This window comes from Cherax quadricarinatus, chromosome 20 (assembly GCF_038502225.1).
Source record: "Cherax quadricarinatus isolate ZL_2023a chromosome 20, ASM3850222v1, whole genome shotgun sequence".
Classification (NCBI taxonomy): domain Eukaryota; kingdom Metazoa; phylum Arthropoda; class Malacostraca; order Decapoda; family Parastacidae; genus Cherax; species Cherax quadricarinatus.
The window spans coordinates 4,569,735-4,596,809 of NC_091311.1; the positions used below are offsets into that span (position 1 = coordinate 4,569,735).

Genomic DNA, 27,075 nt, shown 5'->3' on the forward strand with positions numbered 1-27,075 from the left:
AGTAGTGTAGTGGTGCAGTAGTGGAGTGCTGCAGTAGTGTAGTGGTGTAGATGTGGAGTGCTGCAGTAGTGTAGTGGTGCAGTAGTGGAGTGCTGCAGTAGTGGAGTGCTGCAGTAGTGGAGTGCTGCAGTAGTGGAGTGCTGCAGTAGTGGAGTGCTGCAGTAGTGGAGTGCTGCAGTAGTGGAGTGCTGCAGTAGTGGAGTGCTGCAGTAGTGGAGCGCTGCAGTAGTGGAGTGCTGCAGTAGTGGAGTGCTGCAGTAGTGGAGTGCTGCAGTAGTGGAGTGCTGCAGTAGTGGAGTGCTGCAGTAGTGGAGTGCTGCAGTAGTGGAGCGCTGCAGTAGTGGAGTGCTGCAGTAGTGGAGTGCTGCAGTAGTGGAGTGCTGCAGTAGTGGAGTGCTGCAGTAGTGGAGTGGTGCAGTAGTGGAGTGCTGCAGTAGTGTAGTGGTGCAGTAGTGGAGTGCTGCAGTAGTGGAGTGCTGCAGTAGTGGAGTGCTGCAGTAGTGGAGTGCTGCAGTAGTGGAGTGCTGCAGTAGTGTAGTGGTGCAGTAGTGGAGTGCTGCAGTAGTGTAGTGGTGCAGTAGTGGAGTGCTGCAGTAGAGTAGTGGTGCAGTAGTGTAGTGGTGCAGTAGTGGAGTGCTGCAGTAGTGGAGTGCTGCAGTAGTGGAGTGCTGCAGTAGTGGAGTGCTGCAGTAGTGTAGTGGTGCAGTAGTGGAGTGCTGCAGTAGTGGAGTGGTGCAGTAGTGGAGTGCTGCAGTAGTGGAGTGGTGCAGTAGTGGAGTGCTGCAGTAGTGTAGTGGTGCAGTAGTGGAGTGCTGCAGTAGTGGAGTGGTGCAGTAGTGGAGTGCTGCAGTAGTGTAGTGGTGCAGTAGTGGAGTGCTGCAGTAGTGGAGTGCTGCAGTAGTGGAGTGCTGCAGTAGTGGAGTGCTGCAGTAGTGGAGTGCTGCAGTAGTGGAGTGCTGCAGTAGTGGAGTGCTGCAGTAGTGTAGTGGTGTAGATGTGGAGTGCTGCAGTAGTGGAGTGCTGCAGTAGTGTAGTGGTGCAGTAGTGGAGTGCTGCAGTAGTGTAGTGGTGCAGTAGTGGAGTGCTGCAGTAGTGGAGTGCTGCAGTAGTGGAGTGCTGCAGTAGTGGAGTGCTGCAGTAGTGGAGTGCTGCAGTAGTGGAGTGCTGCAGTAGTGTAGTGGTGCAGTAGTGGAGTGCTGCAGTAGTGTAGTGGTGCAGTAGTGTAGTGGTGCAGTAGTGGAGTGCTGCAGTAGTGTAGTGGTGCAGTAGTGTAGTGGTGCAGTAGTGTAGTGGTGCAGTAGTGTAGTGGTGCAGTAGTGTAGTGGTGCAGTAGTGTAGTGGTGCAGTAGTGTAGTGGTGCAGTAGTGGAGTGCTGCAGTAGTGTAGTGGTGCAGTAGTGTAGTGGTGCAGTAGTGTAGTGGTGCAGTAGTGGAGTGCTGCAGTAGAGTAGTGGTGCAGTAGTGGAGTGCTGCAGTAGTGTAGTGGTGCAGTAGTGTAGTGGTGCAGTAGTGTAGTGGTGCAGTAGTGTAGTGGTGCAGTAGTGTAGTGGTGCAGTAGTGGAGTGCTGCAGTAGTGTAGTGGTGCAGTAGTGTAGTGGTGCAGTAGTGTAGTGGTGCAGTAGTGGAGTGCTGCAGTAGAGTAGTGGTGCAGTAGTGTAGTGGTGCAGTAGTGGAGTTCTGCAGTAGTGGAGTGCTGCAGTAGTGGAGTGCTGCAGTAGTGGAGTGCTGCAGTAGTGGAGTGCTGCAGTAGTGGAGTGCTGGAGTAGTGGAGTTCTGCAGTAGTGGAGTGCTGGTGTAGTGGAGTTCTGCAGTAGTGGAGTGCTGGAGTAGTGGAGTTCTGCAGTAGTGGAGTGCTGGTGTAGTGGAGTTCTGCAGTAGTGGAGTGCTGGAGTAGTGGAGTGCTGCAGTAGTGGAGTGCTGCAGTAGTGGAGTGCTGGTGTAGTGGAGTGCTGGAGTAGTGGAGTGCTGCAGTAGTGGAGTGCTGGTGTAGTGGAGTGCTGCAGTAGTGGAGTGCTGCAGTAGTGGAGTGCTGCAGTAGTGGAGTTCTGCAGTAGTGGAGTTCTGCAGTAGTGGAGTGCTGGAGTAGTGGAGTGCTGCAGTAGTGGAGTGCTGCAGTAGTGGAGTGCTGCAGTAGTGGAGTGCTGGAGTAGTGGAGTGCTGCAGTAGTGGAGTGCTGCAGTAGTGGAGTGCTGCAGTAGTGGAGTGCTGGAGTAGTGGAGTTCTGCAGTAGTGGAGTGCTGGTGTAGTGGAGTGCTGGAGTAGTGGAGTGGTGCAGTAGTGGAGTGCTGCAGTAGTGGAGTGCTGCAGTAGTGGAGTGCTGGAGTAGTGGAGTGCTGCAGTAGTGGAGTGCTGCAGTAGTTAAGTGCTGCAGTAGTGGAGTGCTGCAGTAGTGGAGTGCTGGAGTAGTGGAGTTCTGCAGTAGTGGAGTTCTGCAGTAGTGGAGTTCTGCAGTAGTGGAGTTCTGCAGTAGTGGAGTGCTGCAGTAGTGGAGTGCTGGAGTAGTGGAGTGCTGGAGTAGTGGAGTTCTGCAGTAGTGGAGTGCTGCAGTAGTGGAGTGCTGGAGTAGTGGAGTGCTGCAGTAGTGGAGTACTGCAGTAGTGGAGTGCTGCAGTAGTGGAGTGCTGCAGTAGTGGAGCGCTGCAGTAGTGGAGTGCTGCAGTAGTGGAGTGCTGCAGTAGTGGAGTGCTGCAGTAGTGGAGTGCTGCAGTAGTGGAGTGCTGCAGTAGTGGAGTGCTGCAGTAGTGGAGTGCTGCAGTAGTGGAGCGCTGCAGTAGTGGAGTGCTGCAGTAGTGGAGTGCTGCAGTAGTGGAGTGGTGCAGTAGTGGAGTGCTGCAGTAGTGGAGTGCTGCAGTAGTGGAGTGCTGCAGTAGTGGAGTGCTGCAGTAGTGGAGCGCTGCAGTAGTGGAGTGCTGCAGTAGTGGAGTGCTGCAGTAGTGGAGTGCTGCAGTAGTGGAGTGCTGCAGTAGTGGAGTGCTGCAGTAGTGGAGCGCTGCAGTAGTGGAGTGCTGCAGTAGTGGAGTGCTGCAGTAGTGGAGTGCTGCAGTAGTGGAGTGCTGCAGTAGTGGAGTGGTGCAGTAGTGGAGTGCTGCAGTAGTGGAGTGCTGCAGTAGTGGAGCGCTGCAGTAGTGGAGTGCTGCAGTAGTGGAGTGCTGCAGTAGTGGAGTGGTGCAGTAGTGGAGTGCTGCAGTAGTGTAGTGGTGCAGTAGTGGAGTGCTGCAGTAGTGGAGTGCTGGAGTAGTGGAGTGCTGCAGTAGTGGAGTGCTGCAGTAGTGGAGTGCTGCAGTAGTGGAGTGCTGCAGTAGTGGAGTGCTGCAGTAGTGGAGTGCTGCAGTAGTGGAGTGCTGCAGTAGTGGAGTGCTGCAGTAGTGGAGTGCTGCAGTAGTGGAGTGGTGTAGTAGTGGAGTGCTGCAGTAGTGGAGCGCTGCAGTAGTGGAGTGCTGCAGTAGTGGAGTGCTGCAGTAGTGGAGCGCTGCAGTAGTGTAGTGGTGCAGTAGTGGAGTGCTGCAGTAGTGGAGTGCTGGAGTAGTGGAGTGCTGCAGTAGTGGAGTGCTGCAGTAGTGGAGTGCTGCAGTAGTGGAGTGCTGCAGTAGTGGAGCGCTGCAGTAGTGGAGTGCTGCAGTAGTGGAGTGCTGCAGTAGTGGAGTGCTGCAGTAGTGGAGTGCTGGAGTAGTGGAGTGCTGCAGTAGTGGAGTGCTGCAGTAGTGAAGTGCTGCAGTAGTGGAGTGCTGCAGTAGTGGAGTGCTGGAGTAGTGGAGTGCTGCAGTAGTGGAGTTCTGCAGTAGTGAAGTGCTGCAGTAGTGGAGTGCTGCAGTAGTGGAGTGCTGCAGTAGTGGAGTGCTGCAGTAGTGGAGTTCTGCAGTAGTGAAGTGCTGCAGTAGTGGAGTGCTGCAGTAGTGGAGTGCTGAAGCATTAGAGTGATGCAGTAGTGTAGTTGTGGAGTGCTGCAGTAGTGGACTGGTTCAATACTGGAGAGGTGCAGTAGTGGAGTGCTGCAGTAGTGGAGTGCTGCAGTAGTGGAGTGCTGCAGTAGTGGAGTGCTGCAGTAGTGGAGTGCTGCAGTAGTGGAGTGGTGCAGTAGTGGAGTGGTGCAGTAGTGGAGTGGTGCAGTAGTGGAGTGCTGCAGTAGTGGAGTGCTGCAGTAGTGGAGTGCTGCAGTAGTGGAGTGCTGCAGTAAAGGAGTGGTGCAGTAGTGGAGTGGTGCAGTAAAGGAGTGGTGCTGTAGTGGAGAAGTACAGTAGTGGACTCATGTGTTAATTTTCATGTACAGTACTGGACATTACCACTAAAAGGTGAATCAAGGAATAGTCCATGTTCGAGTCCCTGGAAAGTCTGCCATAAGTAACAAAAAAAGGCGCAATACCGTGACTGGAACGATACACAAATAACCCGCACGTAGAAGAGAGGAGCTTACGACGACGTTTCGGTCCGACTTGGACCATTTACAAAGTACACTAACCAGAAGTGGAGCAGGACGGCTATATATAGGCAGGAAGAGGTAGTGGTGGTAGTAGTAGTGGGGGGAAGGGGAAGTGATGAAATAAATAATGAAGGAACAGAAACACGCGACAGAAGAAAGAAAGACAAAAAAAGGAAAGAGGAAAGGGGAAGAGGGAGAATTAGAAAAATTGAGGAATCAGGTTAAGTCACGGGTGTTCTGAAGTTTGGAGCATTTTACAATGTAGTGGGAGAGGAAGGCATCTACAGAGACGAAGCCAGGACTAAGATTCATGCAAGGAAAGTTGTGTATTAAACAGGATTCAACTAGATGGCGACTGCTAAAGTTGGAAGTAGGGAAGACAGTTTTAGCAGAAGACCAGTCAATAGGATGGCTGTGATCTCTGACGTGACAGAACAGAGCATTGTTAGTGTCGGCAAGCCTAACACTATTTTTGTGCTCCCTAAGTCTGTCAGAAAGAGATCGGCCAGTTTCTCCAAAGTATTGAAGAGGATAGGAGGAGCAAGAAATAGAGTAGACGCCAGGAACATCTGTAGAAGGAGGAGAGGTATGAACGAGATTAGTGCGAAGAGTGTTAGTCTGGCGGAAAGTAAGCTTGATGTCTAAGGGACGGAGGGAATTGTTGAGATTAGAAAGGAGGGAAATGTAGGGAAGGCAGAGGACAGAAGAGTTCCCAGGAGTAGAGAGTTTGGCTAAACAGTACCTGCCTCAAAGCCCCTCAACATATCCAACATTATGGTTATACTGCACTACAGTCCCCCTATGATCCCCATGATGGGGTTGTCATCCTCGTCAAATCCAACATAAAACACGAATTTCTCCCAATCCCTTTTATACACCAACACTGTCTTGTGATCAGAATACACACCCACCTTGGCCCCTTTATCTTTTTCACCACCTATGCTCGCCCAAATACTATTCTCAACATACACGACCTTTCCTTAGTCTTCAACTACACCAACACACCAACATACCTACTAGCTGACATGAATGCCAAACACACAGCCTTTCATCACACCAGTAACAACCAGCTTGGTCAGCAATTACTCAACTTCACAAACCATAAACACCTAAGTCATCTTGGCCCAGACTTCAACACCTTCTACAACCACACTGGCCAAGGCAAACCAGACATCATTCTGGCAAACCGAGCCAGCTCTCTCTTTCAACACTACATCTCACCAGGCCCTATTACAGGCTCTGATCGCATCCCAGTCATCTTGCACATCTCCTCCAACCCTATCCTCATCTCGGCCACACCTTCCTTCTCCTACAAGAACGCTGACTGGGATGCCTTCAAACAACACATAGATAATACTAACCTCACCTATGACTACAACAACAGACCCATCTCTGACACTGACACTCAACTTGCTCTCATCCAGGACACCATTACACAAGCAGCCAACACCGCAATATCAAAGAAAACCCACACCACTCGTTATTCCTTCAAATCCTCAATCAGAACAAGAAGACTAATTATCTGCTACCACAACAGCTTCCTCTACAACACACAGATTTAATCAAGTTCGATTAGATCTCACTTACCTCAGAAACAACATTCTATACAGTCTAGACCAAGACCACAACAATCACTGGTCACAGCTCATAATACAAGTAGACAAACAGCGTATTAAAAACAACAAAGCTTTCTGGAACTTTATAAAAAAAATCAGAAGTACCACTCCCACAAACAAATTCAAACACATCACCCACAACAACACACACATCTCAGATTCACAGGCTGCTATTAACATCTTCAAACACATCTGCTACAAACATCTTCCACCCTCACCCACCCCACCCTAACGCTATCCAACACATTCAGAACATAGAACACTGGAACACTACACACCCACACGAAACAACACCAGACAGCCACATCCATCTAGACTCTCTTACCTCCTCCCAAGAACTTGACACTCCTTTCACCAACACAGACGTTAAAACTCTCCTCAGACACCTTCCTCCCAAGGCCCCTGGTACCTCTGGCCTAAACCATATTATCCTGAAACACCTTCCTGACTCTATCATTACTGCCTACACAAACATCCTCAATGCCTCCCTGGCCTCTGGATACTTTCCTTCCCTCTTTAAAGCTGCTACTGCTATCCTCCTTCCTAAACCTAATAAAGACCACTCTGACCCTAGAAACTATCGCCCTATCAGCCTCCTCGAAACTTTAGGAAAACTCTTTAAAAAACTCATCAATCATCGCCTTCGCAGATACCTGGAACACAATTCTCTACTTTGTGATGGCCAGTTTGGATTCAGAACACACAGTCCCACACAGGATGCCATTAACATCATCCTCAACTACATCCATATAAACACAAAACAAAGAAACAGGACAGCCCTGGTTGCAAAAGACGTTGAAAAAGCTTTTGACACTGTCTGGCACGAAGGGCTCAAGTACAAGCTCTGCACTAACTTTAACCTGCCTCTCACTACTCGTAAACTCCTCTGCAACTTCCTAGACGGCCGTACCATGAGAATCACATTCCAAGGCTGTTACTCTGACTACTTCACACTGAATGCCGGAGTACCCCAGGGATCTGTCCTCTCCCCTACCTTCTACATTTTATACACTAACGACATTCCAACACCTGTATACCACAACTCCATCACACTAGCCTATGCAGACGACATTACACAACTTATCACTCATGCTAATATAGATACACTCACACACAAAACACAAAATGAGGTCGACAGGATAGCCATCTGGGAACAAAAATGGAGGATCAAAACCAATGCAGCTAAATCCAGCATTACGTATTTTAACTACAGGAAACGTGATCCTCCATTACCTGTCGAGCTCAGAACAGCAGACACCCGCACTTACATCCCCATCACACAATCTGTCACTGTCCTTGGCGTTAATCTTGACTACCTACTTCGTTTACACGGACATATTCACTCAAGGCATGCAATAGCTAGTAAGGCCCTTGCGGGCCTCTACAAACTGAAACATGCCTCTCAACGCACCAAACTACACCTCTGCAAATCTCTAATATGTCCTCTGATAACTTACTCTCCTCTAGCCATCTCTCTTGCAGCAAAAACAAACTTACTTAAACTGCAGCGTGTCCAGAACAAGGCGCTGCGCTGGGTGCTTGATGTCAGATGGGAGGACTTCGCCACAAGCGAGTCTCTCCATGCCCAATTAGACATCCCTGCGCTGAATCTGTACTGGAAGGCGCTCAGTGACAGACAAACAGACAAACTTGAGACACGACATGACTACTGGACCTCTCTCCTTGACGAAGACATTCGCAGACCCACAAACCAACACAACCTTTTCTACTCCTTGCATGATCCTGCTCCTAACCCTATTTACAAATAACCTTGAATCCTCTGACAGGTACCTTCTCTGACAGGTGCCGTTCTCTGACCCACATTCGCCTTAGCTTTTGGGTTAAGACATAGCTCAGTTCTACACTCCTCTCTAGCTCTAAACGTCGCATGTCCCTTCCTCCCCGCTCACCCCACCGAGTCCCAACTGAAGAGCCTGAATTTCTCTTCTCAGTATCTGTCCCACGATCGCCTTCGCTGCTGGGTTAAACCCTGGCTCTATTTCTACGACTAAGAACACTCCTCTCCAGCACTATTCTTCGTCTGTCCCGTCTTCCCCGCTCATCCCTTTTGGGATCTTACCTGAACTTTCGTTCGTTCGTTCGTTCGTTCGTTCGTTCGTTCTGGTTAGTGTGACATTGTAAATGGTCCAAGTCGGACCGAAACGTGGTCGTAAGCTCCTCTCTTCTATGTGCGGGTTATTTGTGTATCTGCCATAAGACTAGCAGGTCACTTCCCTCACCACTGGTCCATTGAATCGATAATTTTAAGGCCGACATACCTGGAGAGGGTTTCGGGGGTCAACGCCCCAGTGGCCCAGTGTGAGACCAGGCCTCGTGGTCGATCAGAGTCTGATCAACCAGGGTGTTACTATTGGCTGCACGAAAACCGACAAACCATAGCACGGCTGGTCAGGTACTGACTTTAGGTGCCTGTCCAGCGCCTTCTTGAAGACAGACGGATCTATTGGTAATCCCCCTTATGTATGCTGTGAGGCAGTTGAACAGTCTTGGGTCCCTGACACTTATTGTGATGTCTCTCAGTGTACTCGTAGCGCCCCTGCTTTTCATTGGGGGAATGTTGCATCTCCTGCCAAGTCTTTTGTTTTCGTAGGGAGTGATTTTCATGTGTCTTTCTCGCCTGCGTTCCAGGAAATACTAATCAAGGGACTTCTACCGTTCCTAGTAATTTAGGTGCTTCATCGCACTTATATGTGCCGTGAAAGGTCTCTGTAGAGTGACTTGAAGAGAGCAGTTAGTGTACAGCAGTATTCCAGCCTAGAGAGACCAAGGGATTTGAAGAGAATCATCATGGGCTTGGCGTCCCTAGTTTTCAAGGTTCTCATTTTCCATGCTCTCATTTTTCTAGCAGATGAGGTAGATACATTCTTGTGGTCTCTGAAGGTGAGATCCTCTGACATTTTCTCTCCCAGGTCCTTTTTATTAATTTTTCGCTCTGTTGTGTGATTAGATTTTTTTCATACCCTGATAAAGTTTGAATTTCCTCAAGTTTTCCATATCTGATTAGTTGAAATTTCTCTTCATTGAACTTCATGTTGTTTTCTGCATCACATTTAAAGATTTAGTTGATGTGTCCCTGGAGTCTTGCAGTGTCGTCGATGGCGGCCACTGTCGTGGCAATTCTTTTGTTATGCATTTTGTGCACTGTTACACCATGGTCGCACTTGTTGGGGGCTTTTGCAAAGTCTGTGTACACTACATCTGCATTTTGTTTATCCTCCAAAGCATCCAGTACTTTGTCATAGTGGTCCAGTAGCTGGGACAGACAGGGGCGACCTGCTCTAAACCCGTGTTGCCCTGGGTTGTGTGACTGATGGGTCTCTAGGTAGTTGGCGATCTTGCTTCTTAGAACCCTTTCAAAAAAATTTATATGGGATGTTAATGCTATCGGTCTGTAGTTCTTTGCAATTGCTTTACTGTCACTCTTGTGGAATGACTCCTTTGCCAATGCTCCCTCTCTATAGAATGCTCAAGGCATGTGACAAGGGCTTCACGCACTTCTTGATGAACACAGAGTTCCACGAGTCTGGGCCTGGGGCAGAGTGCATGGGCATGTCAATAATTGCCTTTTCAAATTATTATGGTGTGAGAATAATATCATAGATTTTTGAAGTGATCAAATTTTGAGTCTTGGTCATAAAAAATTCATTTACATTGTCGACCATGAGACTGGTTAACGACTCACTGAGCACTGAGTCATATTGGGAGTTTAGTATCTCACTCATTTCTTTACTGTCATCTGTGTAGGTCCCATCTCGTCTACTGGATGCTGTTTTCTCCTTAGATTTGGCATAAGAGAAGACGTATTTTGGGTTTCTTTCAATTTCATTGATGGCTTTAAGTTCATCCTGTGATTCTTGTATCCAGTAAGATTCCTTAAGCTAAAGTTCATTATTTGCTATTTCTCTGACCAGTGCCTCCCTTTGTATTTAAGATATATTGGCCCCTCTCAGCAACCCTGTGATTCTTCACCATCGCCTGCATAGGGAGCCTCTCTCTCTTTCTAGTTTACATCTTCTCTTTCTTTTTCTTAATGGAATGTGCCTTGAGCAGACCTCAAGTGCCACAGAGTTCATTTTTTCTAGACAAAAGTTCGGATCCATGATGATTAGGATATCTTCCAAGCTTGTTTTATTTAGGACATGGTTGACTTGTTCCCATGATAAGTTTTTGTCATTGAAGTTGAATTTTGTGAAGGCACCCTTATAACTGATCATATTTTGCTGGTCTGGAACCCTGTCCATACATGTCTGTACCTCTATTAAGCTGTGATCTGAGCGTTATATTACGTATCAGATCGTCGTCCAGTGTATTTTCCAGTCTTGCAGGCTCTATTATTTGCTGGTTTAATTAAGATGAATTTGGTGCAGAGATTTAATAGCTCGTGTGTGTGTGAATTTTCATCTGAGCTGCCTCTTGGGGTGATCTCTGCTAAAACATTATTTGCTACACTCCTCTATTTTAAGTGTCTCAAGTTGAAATTCCCCAGTAGCAAGATGCTTGGGGAATGAGTTTGGAAATTTTCCAGACAGTTGTCAATTTTTAAAAGCTGTTTCTGGAATTGCTGGGAAGTTGCATCCAGAGGCTCCTATACAACCACAATGACAAGTTTTGGTTTTCGACCTTTACTGCCAAAACTTCAACTACGTCATATGAGGTGTTTAGTAATTCTGAGCAAATGAGTGACTCTGTGACGTACAGGCCAATCCCATCCCCCTTTCTGCCTATTTAGTCTGTCACATCTGAATAGGTTATGACCTGAGATCCATATTTCGTTGTCAAAATTATCTTTTTATATGGGTCTCTGTGAAAACTGAAAACATTGCATTTGACTCCGTGGGCAGTCCCATGATATAAGGTATTTTGTTGTTTGTTGGTGGCTTCAGACCCTGTATGTTTGCAAAGATGTCGTCATATTGATGGAATTTAAGGGGGTGTTGTTTGCTGGCATTAATATCTAGTGTTCTGGAGTGGAGGCCAATGACTACCCTTCCACTCCAGAATTTTGGTGTAGGATTTCTGTCACTTCTTGCCAGTCTTGCTTCCTTTCTGACACTAAAAAATTTCCTTCTTTGGAGAGGTTTTGGCTTCTCTCTTTTGTTTCCCACAGTCTGGGTGATCTTCTTGTCCCCTTTCGATGATGTGCCTGACAGTATATGTTGTAGCATTGTCTTTCATGGGCTGACAAGTGACACATTTTGGGGTGAAATAAACTACAAGAAGAGTTGCTCCATCCTGTTGTCATGTGGTTTCGGCATTTTTTGTGATAGTCAAAAGTGCATGTCCCACTTATTTTTCCAGATAAACAATCCCTTCAGATTCCCAAGGCATAGAATCTGCATAGATTGAATTTTTGTTTGCCACGATATTTTGTGGCTGCATTTCCTACTGGTGGTCCATTTTTTCTGTTTCCCCGATGCCTGCAGCCCCTGCATGGACATCAGTGGTTCCATCACTTTTTACTAATAATGTGTTAACACTATTTCCCAAAGCATCTTCCCCTTTTATTCCATCTCCAGTAGTATTGCTATTTTGTATCACTGGAAATTGTATAACATTGTCTTTACTTGTTTCATCACCAGGGCCACTGTCTCCATTTGCACTATCCTCTAGGACAACACCATCCCCTTCTGGTGCATTATACTCCAGGACAATACCAACTTCATCTGGTGCACTCTCCTTCAGGACAATGCCAGCACCCTCTGATGCACTGCCCTTTAAGACAGCCTCATCCAACCCACATGTTATATTTTTCCAGCTGTTATACAAGGCTGTCATGTTTTCTAAGAAGGAAATTTTATTGGCGTTCTTGTCTTTTATTGTAGACTTAATTTTCTCCAACAGGTGTATCTCGTTTGGGAGACCTAAAGACATTCTCCTGATTTTATATCAATAGTGCTTGCTGGTTTAAAGTTCATACTTGACCCATGGGACCATTTACCACAGATTGCATGCAATCCAAGGATGAGTTCGCCTGTTACTCGTCCTGCAGACTACATAGATTTTCATGGTAGTCATTTACAATTCCTGGCATACTTGGCAACTCTCCTAGCTAGCTAGTTGAAATGACCACTAAAAGTAGTTAGTTTCCAGTGTTTGAACAGGTCTTCTGGGTAGGTTCGCTAGGATAAGCTTATTATAAAAAAAAGAATTTTGTTTTGAATGTTGGTATATATACTGTAGGATGATATATATGGATTTTATATATTATTATTTTAATACTGTTTGTTCCATTTGTTGTTTACAGTCAGCTACATGTCAGCTACATATCAGCTGATGTCAGCTAGGCTTGTATATCTTGTACATGTACTTGTAGAAATAAAGATATTATTATTATTATTATTATTATTATTATTATTATTATTATTATTATTATTATTATTATTATTATTATTATTATTGTGTGAGTAGAAGGTTTACAGGTCAGAAAAATAAATATAGCATAGACGTTTTTGTACTGTAACTATTGTAATCCTAAGACTAGAACTGAGGACATTACTTATTGCCCAAAAAGTAGTTAAGGTAAAAACATAATTTACGAATCACTATTTAAAATAATAATAGACGTCCCGCCTGAAATCTGTTATTAAAGAACAAAATTATTAAATTAATTAAATTAAATATATAATTAATTTAATTAAATATATCATTAAGGTAACTGTATAAAAGTATTGACATGTCAGCGTTTTCATGAATTTATGTGGTTATTAAAGCAAAATTAAGAAAGTTATACCTATAATAATAAGATGAAATAGTTACTTTCAGTGCAGTTGAAGTTATGTAAGACAGCGGTCGCCAACCTCCTGGTGTTCTCTGAAGTGTTGGTCAGTATTGACTCCATTCTTGTCAGAATTCCTTTCAGCTCATTAAGCGCTCCTGTGATATTCTCAGCCGGAGGTTTGACATCAGTGATGTTAGAGGTTGGCTGCGGCTGACCACTCGGCTGACTCTGGCCTAGCACTCCCAGCACCAGGGATAACAACAGTAGATTGAAGAGTGTGCACGTCATCACTCCTTCAATGAATTGAAGACCTAATTAACATTTATATAGTCATTGTATGTCATTACTATTAAACTAACAGAGTTCATTGACAAGAAATAGCAGAAAAGATCAAAATCTTTCTTTAGTATGTTTGGATATTTCAATTACTATGGTATACATGATCTTATAAATACACTATATTCTATAATGGTAAGTTTTATCATGTACGATAAAAGACAATTCCCATTCAGTATCATGTACACAAATATATACTTATGAGAGCTCATCCTTTCACGATTTACTTAGAAAAAGATATTTAATAAAAATCCGTCATAATCCATCATACCAGGTAAAGTTTGTCAGGACACAGAATAAGTGTTTCCTGATGTACAGTAGTTTCGCAGTAGCCATCTTAGATTCTAGCTGAAGTGGTAGCGTTAGGGTGTGTTTCCAAAAAATAATAATTATGATTCAGTAATTAAATGATGAGGGTCCATTAAAAAATATGTGTATACATGTATTTTTGTAAAATGTTGTATGCTCAACAGATCCCCCCCCCCCTCCTTCCTCTCTTTTGAAGTCACAAACCACCATACAGTCAACTCAATAATCTTGTAATTTACCAACAATATTGGTATTAATATTATTGTGGAAAATACTGTATATTTTCCGGAAATACGGTAATTTATAGGTAAATAGATGGCCTATATTGTATACAGTAAAAATCATGTTATCGAAAATGGGAAACCCTGCACCGGCGCAGAGGAGTCTCGCCATTGTTGTTTGAATGGAGTAACAGACGTTAGTTAATAATGTGAAGAATTTTCGTGCTCTAGAGGTAAAATTGGGTTGACACCTCTCAAATAGGAGGCGAAATTGTTGGATATGCATTCCTGCATAACTTGGGATGTCAGGCGACTGGACAAGACAGCTCCAGGAGCCTCAGATAAGTCTGTTATGTTTAACTCTGGCCAGTGTTATTTCATGTATAGACAGTGAGGTTTTCTGAGTATGATACACATTAATCTCCAGTCAAATTGGTGAGTGATATTAAGATATTCTCCTTCTGTTATGTATATGTGTATATATATATAATCCTTTATTAATTTAATATACAGTCCACAAATTTATATATTTACCAGAATTCTTGGTGATACATATATCATTTGTAATTAATAGGTCCAGAGCAACTTGTGGATATGACAGTGGTAGGTATCGAAGGGGGACATTTTTTGCGACCTAGGTGTCTGAAATTCCTACTTGTCTAACTGATAAATAATAATTATCTTTGTTCATTTACTGTTATGTACATAATGATACATTCAGATAAATGTAATTTTCCACATTTAATTTGCCTGTTGGTCCTTCTTGAACCGGAGGTAATTAGTGAAGCCATTAATTAGTTAACTACTTAATAATTATATGTGAAATGACAGAAGGAGGTGGATGTTAAGTCAACAAATTTACTTAATGTATAGTGGATTATAATTATTACTATATTAATTTGGATAAGCCAAGTGTTGCTAATTATATTTTTGTGTATAATATTAATTTTGCTATGCCAAATTCTGGCAAGGATTTATATTAATTTGTATAATATTAATTTTGATGAGCCATGCCTGGCTAAAGGTTTGTGTTAATGTACATTTAAAATTTATATAATTTTCTTACATGTGTAATTACTAAGCTCAAGTATAGCTAACAGTATTAATGTACATTTAAAATTTATATAATTTTCTTACGTGTGTAATTACTAAGCTCAAGTGTAGCTAACATTATTAATGTGTATTTAAAATTTATATTACAATTTTCTTACATGTAATTGCAAAGCTCAAGTGTAGCTAGGATTTATTCAAAGGCAAGTTGTATCAGTGTTGTAAGTTGTAATCAGTGTTATTAATTAAGTTGAATTTAATACATTGCATCATGGCTGAAAATGAGGAAATTAATATAGAAGACAAACATATGGAATATAGAGCAAAGAAACCATCACTGCAGGCTAGAAAGGGTCATGTAACCAAGGCATATAATAAATGTTTGGAATTAATGAATCAAGAAACTGTGAATACTGATGGTTTAAAATTGTATTTCGATGCTTTGGGGAATATATATGATTCATACAAATTATATTACAACAAATATGAAGGAGATTTATTAGTAAACTGTGTAGATGAGACTCAAGTAGATCTTATGATTAATCAGTATTATGAATTAGAGGAAAAGATTCTTGTAAAAGTCAGGCCTTGAATAAATTAAAATGTGTAAAACAGGCAGTTAATCAGTCTGCTCCAACAAATAAGATGTCTTTGCCAAAACTCCCAGAATTATGTTTACCTGTATTTAATCCTGGAGAAAATTGGGAGGAGTTTTGGTCAAATTTTAAAGCAGCTGTGCATGACAGGAGTGACCTAGCCTGTGTAACTAAATTATTTTACCTCAAAGGACAGGTAAGAGGAGATGCTCACATACTCATACAAGCCTTTCCCAATGTAGATGATTCTTACAAGGAAGCAGTTGACTTGTTGAAGGTCACTTATAGAACAAAGTAGGTTGGATCTAGTGAATATCATTGTTAATTTAAAATCTCCAGATCATACTTACAAAGGTTTACAGCAGTTTAGAATTAAACTGGAGAGCACTCTTAAAACTTTAAGTAATAAATATAATCTGAAGTAATCAGACTGGTTATTGAGTGCCATGGTACAGAATAAATTAAGCTGTAAAACACTTGAATAGCTCTCGAACAAATATCACAAGGGTTATTTTGGTCTGGAGGAAATAAGACTAGGTCTACAAGAATTAATTGTGCAGTTGCAGACCAGCCAACTAACTCATTTTAAAGATGCAATACATAATAACTTTGAGGTATCTGTCAAGTTTCACAAAGGGAAAAAATATCAAAATGGAAAATTGCATTTATCTGTATGTAACTCATAATGTACATACCAGTAAACAACAAAGACAGCTATTATTTATCAGTTACATAGACAAGTAGGAATTTGGGACATGTAGGTCGCAAAAAATGTCCCCCTTCGATACCTACAACTGTCATATCCACAAGTTGCTCTAGACCTATTAATTACAACTGAAATATGCATCACCAGGAATTCTGGTAAATACATAAATTTGTGGACTGTATATTAAAATTAATAAATGGTTATATATACACACATTTACATACCAGAAGGAGAATATATCTTAATATCACTCGCCAATTTGACTGTAGATTAAGGTGTATCATACTCAGAAAACCTCATTCTAACTAAATTTATGATTAATACTGGCCAGAATTATAACACAAATCTAGATAGCTTATCTGAGGTTCCTGGAGCTGTCTTGTCCAGTCGTCTGATATCTCAAGTTATGCAGGAATGCATATCCAACAATTTTGGCTCATATTTGAGAGGTGTCAGCCCAATTTTACCTCTAGAGCAGGAAAATTCTTCCCATTATTCATTAACGTTTGTGTTGTCCAGTTCAAACATGGCGAGTCTCTTCTGCGCAGGCACAGAATTTCCCATTTTTTATAACATAATTTTTATTAAATACAGTATGGCCATCTATTTACATATAACTACTGTATTTCTGGAAAATATATACAGTATTTTCCACATCTTCATAGAATTTATCAAAATGAAACTCGTCAAGTTCTTCAACCCAAGTTACATCATGACTCACGAAATCGTAATGACACGATTGGAAACAAACCATACCACGGGTGGGTTAGAACCCCGATCAGAGAGTCATAAAACTCCAAACCGAAGCGTTAGCCACTGGGCCAGGTAGCTAGCTAATGCGTCGGCCTGGAGTTTTATGATTCTCTGATAGCGGGTTCTAACCCCACCTGTGGTATGGCATGTTACATTATCTTCACCTCATAAGACTCGATGCTGTTTCATTATAATAACGGTTTATAATAATGACAAGACTTGAACAGTAAAGATTTATCCTGGCTGAGGGACTGACCACATTAAAACTATTTTTTATAATGCTGATGGACTGATCCAAACATCATTACCTTTCCACCGCTTCTGTTGTCTTGATATTTAGTCACCTCTGTATTTGAAGACAGCAAATATTCAAGAGCATATAATTGGAGTCTTCTAGTGGGCCTCTGACAACAATATAATGTTCAATATACCCCAAATTGAGTCTGAATACCTTCCATCCCCCCATAGGCACTGTATAATCCCTACGTGTTTAGCGCTTCCCATGATTAGTAAAAAAAAAAAGAAAAAAAATGTTCAATATAGATAAGTCTCAGTTGTTCTGCTCTGGAAGAATGGAGGAAATAAAAACTGAAATGACGTGCAGGACAAACTCAAATATTTCAATGGAGCGAAGGTTCCATGTACGAGACTTGGGAGGGGTGATTCAAGGATCACAGTAGTGCTGCTCTTTCTACCGGAAGGTAAAGGATAGGCTGCATAAATTGAACTTTTAGGACCACAGGTTTAATCAGGCTGCCCCTCATATCAAGAAGCCCCATTTTTACTAAATTTATGAGGCTTTTATAAGTTATTGAGGAGAGGTGTCATACTACATTGTTATGATATAACTAACGTTTTTCATTTCATATTTATAAAGTTCTTCATTCCTTTCTCATCTGAATGTGTTACACTGAGGGTGAGTGGAAGTTTTACCTACTGATTATTCGATATACGAATGATTCGGCGATCTTAATTAGCAAAGGTTCATGTAGCACGGGACTATAATAAAGCGACGGGGTTATAAGGACATGTAAAATCACAAGTAATGGATCTCTGGGAATACGTACTACTCCGGCTGCTCCATACTAAATCACGTCACCAAAAAAGTAAACTTTTCAAAAGTCCACCTCAGTCACCTATACACCTTTAATCAGATCTCATCTATGTCAAGAAGCACCTATGTCAAATCAAATCAAGTTTATTCTCAATAAAGATTACAATGTGGGGTTTACATATTATAGGATATTGTGTGGTTTACATTATAAAATATTAATTACAAAGAGGGCCAATGACACACCTAGCATGACTAGGCATTTCGGGCAGACTAAGATAAATTCAAAACTTTATTGGTACAGATTATCGAGCATGTTGGTAATAAGGTTAAGTAACTGCATTACAATTCGTACATTTAGCAATGTGAATACTTTTGTTTCGGTACAATACATAGTTTCTATATTGGAGTATCACAAGCAAACTTATGACTAGTTAAGATTCATTAGGTAATAGTTGTATTATATATTTCTATGTTTATAGTCAAATGGGTGAGTGTAGGTGCGAATTGTGGGGAATCACAGATAGTGAGGGGAGGTTTAGGTTGTTTTTTATCTGTGTATGATGCAAGAGAATAGGCAGTTTTCATGTAGTTAGCACCAGTGACCATATCGCTCTCGGGCCGTGTGGTTGTGCTGCGCACATGCTCCTGGTTGAGAGGCCTTCCTGCTTAGTTTGATTTTCTCAAGATGGCGCAGAATACAAGAAGGTGTGTCAACACTGTGTGCTTTGATTTAGTGCGGGGTGTAGTTACACCTCAGGCCGCACAGGTGATTCTACCTATGATTATTCGCGACACATATGGCATTGCTGATCAAGATCTGTATGGAGTATCGCTCAATGGGGCTTACCAGATATTCGTCAAGCTACGATCGACGGCAGTGTATGAACGCCTGGTGAAGTATCAAGATGGCTGTGTGAACGTTAACTCGGCAATATGAGTTCGTCTCATTGATGTGTCGAGACACTACACCTGGGTGAAGGTACGTAATGTGCCTTTCGAAGCTGATGAGGCAGACCTAAGGAACGTTTTTGAACGTTACGGTACTGTTCACCTGGCAACAGCAGGTACTTGGGCGGATGGGGCGCACGCCAGCTTGTCGGAAGGTACATTCAACCTGAAGATGATGCTAAGGCATTCTATCCCATCGTTCGTCATCCTAGAAGACTTCCGGACACAAGTGATGGTGTATTATGCAGGGCAGCGCAAGACTTGCAGGCTATGTAGCGCTTATGACCATATGGCAGCCCAGTGTGGGAGGCAGCAGCGACTACAGGATGCAGACAGAGGGACAGAGTGAGGGCCTGACCCAATGGCGGGGCCTGTCAGCGGGACACCTGTAAATGACCATAGTTCTTCTTGGAGCGAGAAGGTGGAGAGAGAGTTCCAGACGGTGGGGTCGAGCCCATCAATACCTGTAGGCTTTATGGTCTCCGCTTTGGTGGAAGGGGAGACCAAGCTGAGTGGTGAGGAACGAGCGGAGGATATGGCTTTAGAGCAGTTGACGGACAGGTTTTTGGAGACGAGGAAAGCTGGGGATGATGTACAGTCGGTGGAAGGACCAGAGGAGCACAATGACCAGAGGAGAGGCAGTCAGCTGACTGCGGGTGCCGCTTCTACAGGAGTGGTGACCGTGGTCGAGGTGGTGGCGGAGGTACATTGTGAGGCATCTCTCGACCAGAACATGGATGCAGAGAGTGTTTGGCGAAAGAGGGCGGCAACGCACTCTGATTCTAATGATGTTTTGACTCCGGCACAGAGGCCGGGGAAGAAACCGTGGGCTGACATGGTGAGTGGAGGTGCCACAGGTGTGTCCGGTCAGGTGTTCGACCGGGGGAGAATCGCGCTCACAGTGGAAAGCGTGGTTGGAAAAGTAGGAAGGCTGGTAATGCGCCCTATGAAAGGAGTTCCAGGGCAGCATGTAAAACCCTTCACAAAGGTTTCAGGTGTATGACTGTAAATGTAAATGGGATGTGTGCGGATGTGAAGCGTTTGTGGCCACAGGGGTTTTTGAGGCATTATGCCATAGATATTGTGTTTATGCAGGAGCATAATTTTAAGGTTGATCGGGATTTGAATGTGGCTGGATATAGAGTGTGTTTGTGGCATATTCAGAACGTTTGAAGGGTGGGGTTGGAATCCTGATTTGGGAGACGAGCCCGTTTGTTGTAATTAGATGTGAGGGAGGGGAGGAGGGTTGGGTACTCTGGGTAGATGGATGGTGGAGGGGTGAGCGACTGGCAGTGGTTTGTGTGTATGCGCCGGCGGAGCGTGATGTATGGGTGAAGAATGAGTTTGTGCGTGATGTTTTGATTTATTATTTGTGATCTCTTCTCTCGGTAACAATCGTAGGCGGTGATTGGAATTCTGTAGTACGTAGAAAGGATGTGGAGCCATGGGGGGCAGGGTGTTTTTTGGTTAGCCTAAGGGATCTTTTGCTGGGCGTGGGGTTAAGGGATGTTATTGGAGGTGGGGACCTGATGGTTGAGCATACATTTCATAGACGGGGATACGCGGCCAGACTAGATAGGTTATATGTGACGAGGAGTGTGCCGGTGATGAGCGTGCGTACGGTAGATGCTGTATACATGGATCATAGAGCTGTTTATGCGGACTTGACTTGGGCCAGCTTGCCTAAGAGGTATCCAGGGTATTGGAAGTTAAATGTGAAACTTCTTGGGGTGGAGGAGGCGGGGTTAGATTTTGGGACAATGTGGGAGAATTTGTGAGGAGAGCATAGGGATGTGGGTGACTTGCTGGGGTGGTGGGATGGGGTAGCTAAGGAGAGGATTCGGCAGTTTTATGTGCGATGGGGAAAGTACCAGGGTTGGATGACATATGGGCTGCAGCAGTATTTCGAGGGTAGGTTGCAAGGTTGTTATGAGAGAGGCGTGCAGGCAGGGCAGTATCCCGTGGAGGAGATCGAGTTGTTAAAAGGGAGGATTCGAGATTTGCAGAATGACAGATTTGATGCGTTGAGAGTGCATGGTGGATTTGAAGAGGCAGTCACCTATACACCTTTAATCAGATCTCATCTATGTCAAGAAGCACCTATGTCAAATCAAATCAAGTTTATTCTCAATAAAGATTATAATGTGGGGTTTACATATAATAGGATATTGTGTGGTTTACATTATAAAATATTAATTACAAAGAGGGCCACTGTCACACCTAGCATGACTAGGCATTTCGGGCAAACTAAGATTAATTCAAAACTTTATTTGTACAGATTATCGAGCATATTGGTAATAAGGTTAAGTAACTACATTACAATTCGTACATTTAGCAATGTGAATACTTTTGTTTCGGTACAATACATAGTTTCTATATTGGAGTATCACAAGCAAACTTATGACTAGTTAAAATTCATTAGGTAATAGTTGTATTATGTATTTCTATGTTTATAGTCAAATGGGTGAGTGCAGGTGCGAATTGTGGGGAATCACAGATAGTGAGGGGAGGTTTAGGTTGTTTTTTATCTGTGTATGATACAAAAGAATAGGCAGTTTTCATGTAGTTAGCTAACGGTGGGGTGTGTCAGGCAGATAAGATGTTTTCTAATGGTATTTTTGATAGTGACGAATGTGTCTGGAGCTCTAGAGTTTCCAGATTTTAGGCCCTTTTATGTGCATTAAATTTTTGTATAGGTTTAGCCGGACACGGGGAATGTCATAGAGATGTTTGTGCCTGGTGTTATCCCTGTGAGTCCTGTCACAACTATCAAGAAAGTGTTGTAGATCAGAGTTAATATTTGAATTTAAGGTTCTGTAAATGTAGGTTACACAGTAGTAAGTGTGAATGTTCTGAACAGTGAGTAAGTTTAGATCTATGAAGGGTGAGGGAGTGTGCTGCCTGGGATTGGATTGCGTGATTATTTTTACTGCAGCTTTTTCTTGGGCTATTATTGGCTTTAGGTGTATTGCTGCAGTTGATCCCCAGGCACAAATAGCATAGGTGAGGTAGGGATAAATGAGTGAATGGTATAGTGTGAGAAGGGCAGATTGTGGTACGTAGTAACTTATCTTGGAGAGGATCCCAGCCGTTTTGGATACTTTTTTTGTTATGTCTTGGATATGGGTGCTGAAATTCAGGTTGCTGTCGAGGTGCAGGCCTAGGAATTTTCCCTCATTATGTCTGGCAATAAGAGTGTTGTCGATCTTAATGTTAAGTTGTGCAACACCTGCTCTGTTACCAAACATAATATAGAAGGTTTTGTAAGTGTTAAGTGTACGTTTATTGGCTGTCATCAAAGTAGATATTTTGAGTAGCTCCTCGTTAACAATGGTGTGGAGGGTGGCAAGATTTGGGTGGGAGATGACATAATTCGTGTCTTCAGCAAAGAGAATGCGTTTCAGGTGTTGTGATACGTTGGGAAGATCATTGATGTATAAGAGAAAGAGCAGGGGACCAAGGACACTTCCCTGTGGTACTCCAGTATCAAGTGGCCGTGTTGATGAGGTTGTCTTTAATGTTGACATACTGACACCTATTAGTAAGGTAGGATTTGAAATATGCAAGTACATGGTCTCTTGTACCATAATGGTTAAGTTTGTGGAGTAAGATGCCGTGATCTACTGTGTCAAAAACTTTGATTCTTAGGTCAATAAAAAGTCCTAATGGATATTCCTTATTTTCCAGTGCTGTGTAAACCAGATCTAGCATTTTTACAATTGCATCATTAGTGCTTTTATTTTTTCTGAAGCCAAATTGGCAGGGGTCGAGTATGTTTTGGTAAGTTTGATATTGGCCTATGGTTGTTTACATCTGTGGGGTCCCTTAGTGGGCTCAGTAGGTGCAAGATAGAAGGAGTTTGGGAAATTCCCATCAAAGTAATCATTTTCATGGGCGTTGGTGCCTGCGATTTTACTGGCGAGATTAGATCCTATGGTTGAGAAGTCGTTTATCTTGTTAACTCTATCAATGGGATGCAGTGGTGTTTCATTCAGTTTAGTCAGGACAACATCCTTGTTTTTTTCAGTTTGTGAGTTCCCAGAATCTGAGAGTGTTTTCCAGGTCTTCTTTATATCTCCTCTTGTTTCAGTGAATCTGCTGGAGTAGTACAAATGTTTGGCTTTTTGATTAGTTTGGTGAGAACTGATGAATAATGTTTAAGAATATCTTTGTGTATTAAGCCTTGTCTATATTGCTTTTCATATTGGTGTTTCTTATCAATGGATTTCAGTATGCTGTTAGTTAGCCATGGACAACCAAACCGTTTATTCGTGATCTGTTTCGTTTTTAAAGGACAATGTTTGTTGTATAGTCTAAGTAATTTATTCAGAAATATGTCTGTTCAATCGTCAATACCATTGGCCTTGGAGAATTCTGTAGGCTGGTCAACAGTCTCTAGCTCTGCGGGGAAATTACTTATTGAGGCCTCGTCATGGAGTCTAAATGAAACTTTGTTGTATTCCAGTGGTAGTTTACTAATGTTTGTTAAGAGGAAGGTAGGGTAGTGGTCAGTAGTGCTGCCTGGAATTACCCCTGACTTAAGGGGGCTAGTATATTGGTCATTATATGATCAGCTATGGTTGCACTTGTCTCAGTCAGCTTGGTTGGTTTAGTTATTGTTGGTATGAGAAGTGTGTTGTTCATATTGTTGATGGAATCAGTTACAGGCTGATCATCTGGTAGGCCAAGGTTGATATTGAAGTCTCCAGCTAAGAGAAGGTGGTGCTTGTTCATTTGTCTGTTTGTTATCAGTTTCTTTAATTTCTCATTGAAATTTGGGATGTTTGTGTGAGGCATCCGGTAAATGGCACCGATTGTTATAGGAGTCTTAAGAATTTTTACAGTAAAATTAGCAAAAATATATTCTCCGTATTCCTCACTATAGCATGTGGTGATAATACAAGATAGTTGGTTAGAATAATAGATTGCAATACCACCCCCAACTTGGTATGGTCTGCAGTTGTAGATTGCTGTGTATCCTGGTAGTGAGTAGATATCTATTGTGTCCTGCTTAAGCCAGGTCTCAGTGAGAATAATACAGGAGAAGGGTGTCTTTAGGGAATCAAGGAATGTGAGGAGGTCATCATAGTGTTTGCTTAAGGACCTGATGTTGTAGTTAAGAACTGTTAGGCTTTTAGCAGTATTTAGGATAGTGCTGGCTTGTGATGCTGTGTAATAAAGGCAGTTACTATCCAATAAATTTTGATTGGGTGTTAGATTATGTAGGTTTAGATCAGGGTCGACGTGATCAATCATCTTTTAGGTTTAAATAGTAATTCTTTATATCCTGTATAGTGTGGTGAGTTCTAGTTCTGATTTCTGCATTATTAGTATTATAATCAAGGGGAAGCGCTAAACCTGTAGGATTATACAGCGCCTGTGGGGGGGATATGGAAGGTATTCAGGCTTAATTAAGGGAACTGGAGCACAGATCAAATTCCCTAGATTAAGAGCCCCTCACCAGCATCAAGGAACCTTTCTTGAAGGGACTGATATCTGTAGTAGTGGGATGTTTGGACAAGTATACAGTTAATGCACATTGGTCAAGTAGAGTGTACTAACTAACAAACATAATGAATTTGGTGTTGACTATGTACTGAGCTAGAATTAAGTAAAGTACAACTAGGTATAAACTAATAAGATGATGAGACCTATGCTTGAATATTCTTGTGCACCCATGTTGCTGACAACAAAAAACGTTGCAGCTGTAAAGAGTTCAGAACAAGACAGTCCGGTTTATCACAAGCACCAGACTGAGGGACAGAATCAGAATGGACGATCTGTACATCCAACAGGAGATCGACGCAATAAATGTCAGGCTGAACCAACTAGAGAAGCGACAGTTAATATACCATGGAAGAACTCTATATACCAGAGAGAGAAAACCCACCCCAGCCAACTGACATCACTGGTTACATCTTTAATACACCTTCCCATAGGATGCACAGGATGTCCTTCTAACAAAGACTCCGATGTTTTATACACAAAGAGGACTTCCCAAGACCAAAGATTCCGAGTGATCTGCCTGAAGATATAAAAGAAAGGGGCCACTTCCTCACCCTCACCCACCACCCCCTCCTCACCCTCACCCACCACCCACTCTTCACCCTCACCCACCACCCACTCTTCACCCTCACCCACCACCCCCTCTTCACCCCTCACCCACCACCCTCTCTTCACCCTCACCCACCACCCCTTCCTCACCCTCACCCACCACCCTCTCTTCACCCTCACCCACAACCCCCTCTTCACTCTCACCCACCACCCCCTCTTTACCCTCACCCACCACCGCTTCCTCACCCTCATCCACCACCCTCTCTTCACCCTCACCCACCACCCCCCTTCACCCTCACCCACCACCCCCTCCTCACCCTCACCCACCACCCCTTCCTCACCCTCACCCACCACCCTCTCTTCACGCTCACGCACCACCCCCTCTTCACCCTCACCCACCACCCCTTCATCACCCTCACCCACCACCCCCTCTTCACACTCACCCACCACCCCCTCTTCACCCTCACCCACCACCCCATCTTCACCCTCACCCACCACCCCTTCTTCACTCTCACCCACCACCCCTTCTTCACTCTCACCCACCACCCCTTCTTCACCCTCACCCACCACCCCCTCTTCACCCTCGATCACCACCCCCTCTTCACCCTCACCCACAACCCCCTGATCACCCTCACCCACCACCTCCTCTTTACCCTCACCCACCACCCCTCCTCACCCTCACCCACCACCCCCTCTTCACCCTCACCCACCACCCCCTCTTTACCCTCACCCACCACCGCTTCCTCACCCTCATCCACCACCCTCTCTTCACCTTCTCCCACCACCCCCTCTTCACCTTCAACCACAACCCCTTCCTCACCCTCACCCACCACCCCATCTTCACCCTCACTAACCACCCCCTCTTCACCCTCACCCACCACCCCTTCCTCACCCTCACCCACCACCCCCGCTTCACACTCACCCACCTCCCCTTCTTCACCCTCACCCACCACCCCGTCTTCACCCTCACCCACCACCCTCTCTTCACTCTCACCCACCACCCCTTCTTCACCCTCACCCACCACCCCCACTTCACCCTCACCCACCACCCCTTCTTCACCCTCACCCACCACCCCCTCTTCACCCTCACCCACCACCCCGTCTTCACCCTCACCCACCACCCTCTCTTCACCCTCACCCACCACCTCCTCTTTACCCTCACCCACCACCCCTCTTCACCCTCACCCACCACCCCCTCTTCACCCTCTCCCACCACCCTCTCTTTACCCCCACCCACCTCCCACTCCTCACCTCACCCACCACCCACTCTTCACCCTCATCCACCAATGTTGATTTAGAGAAAATTTTTCAAAATCCCTTCTTGCTTATTTATATCTTAGTTAAAACTATTTATTGACCATATATTAATTTACAGATTAATTCTACTGAGTATCTCAAACGAGTTGTAACTTTATTCTTGAGTTCAGTAAGCTGAGGTCAGTGGTCACGTATGGTCATACCTGCCTAACCTGTCTGGGAGTTAGTATGGGGTGTTACCAAGCACCATGGCTTGTTGTAGTGTTTTAGAATCTCAGGTTCAAGTGTTGAAGAAGGAGATTCTACTTCCTCAGGAGGAAAATAGGAGACTGAAGCTTCACCTAGATGGGTTTGGGAGTGAGTGTGAAGTAGATTTAACTGGTAAGGAGGAAATTCAATTCAATTCAATTTAATTCAAGTTTATTCTCTATAAGGGTTACAGTGTGGGGTTTACAGGATTTCGATATTGTGTGGTTTACATGTTATAAAATACTAATTACAGAGGGGGCCACTAGGACACCTAGCATGGCTAGGCATTTCGGGCAGACTTAGACTAATTCTTAACATTAAATCCTTACAGATTATGGTATTAAGGCTAAGTGACTACATCATAATTTGTGAGTTTAGCAATGTGAATGCTTTTGTTTTAGCACAATACAAGGTGTCTATATTGGAATATCATAGGAAAACTTATGACTAGTTAGAATTCATTATTTTAAGATTAAGATAAGTATTTCTGTGTTTATAGTCAGTGGGTGAGGGAATGTAATTGTGAACCACCAGGTGGTTATCCTGTAGTTAGTTGTCGGGGTGTATCAGGGATATAAGATGTTTTCTAAGTGTAGTTTTGGAAGTGATGAATGTGTGTGCAGTTCTAGAGTTTTCAGGTAGGGTGTTCCAGATTTCAGGACCTTTGAAATACATTGAATTTTTGTAAAGGTTTAGTCGGACACGGGGAATGTCATAGAGATGTTTGTGTCTGGTGTTATGCCTGTGGATCCTGTCACAACTTTCAAGAAA

General features: G+C 43.6%; 1 protein-coding gene across 1 annotated transcript in view; it reads right to left on the reverse strand.

Annotated features, from left to right (window-relative positions):
- Window positions 1-27,075, reverse strand: part of LOC128699942 (type-2 ice-structuring protein-like) — a 62,009-nt gene that overhangs the window by 28,989 nt on the left and 5,945 nt on the right. Inside the window, exon 2 of the mRNA XM_053792786.2 lies at window positions 12,810-13,064. Coding sequence (XP_053648761.2) covers window positions 12,810-13,059 — 250 coding nt within the window. The 5' untranslated portion in view covers window positions 13,060-13,064. The remainder of the gene's footprint in view (window positions 1-12,809; window positions 13,065-27,075) is intronic.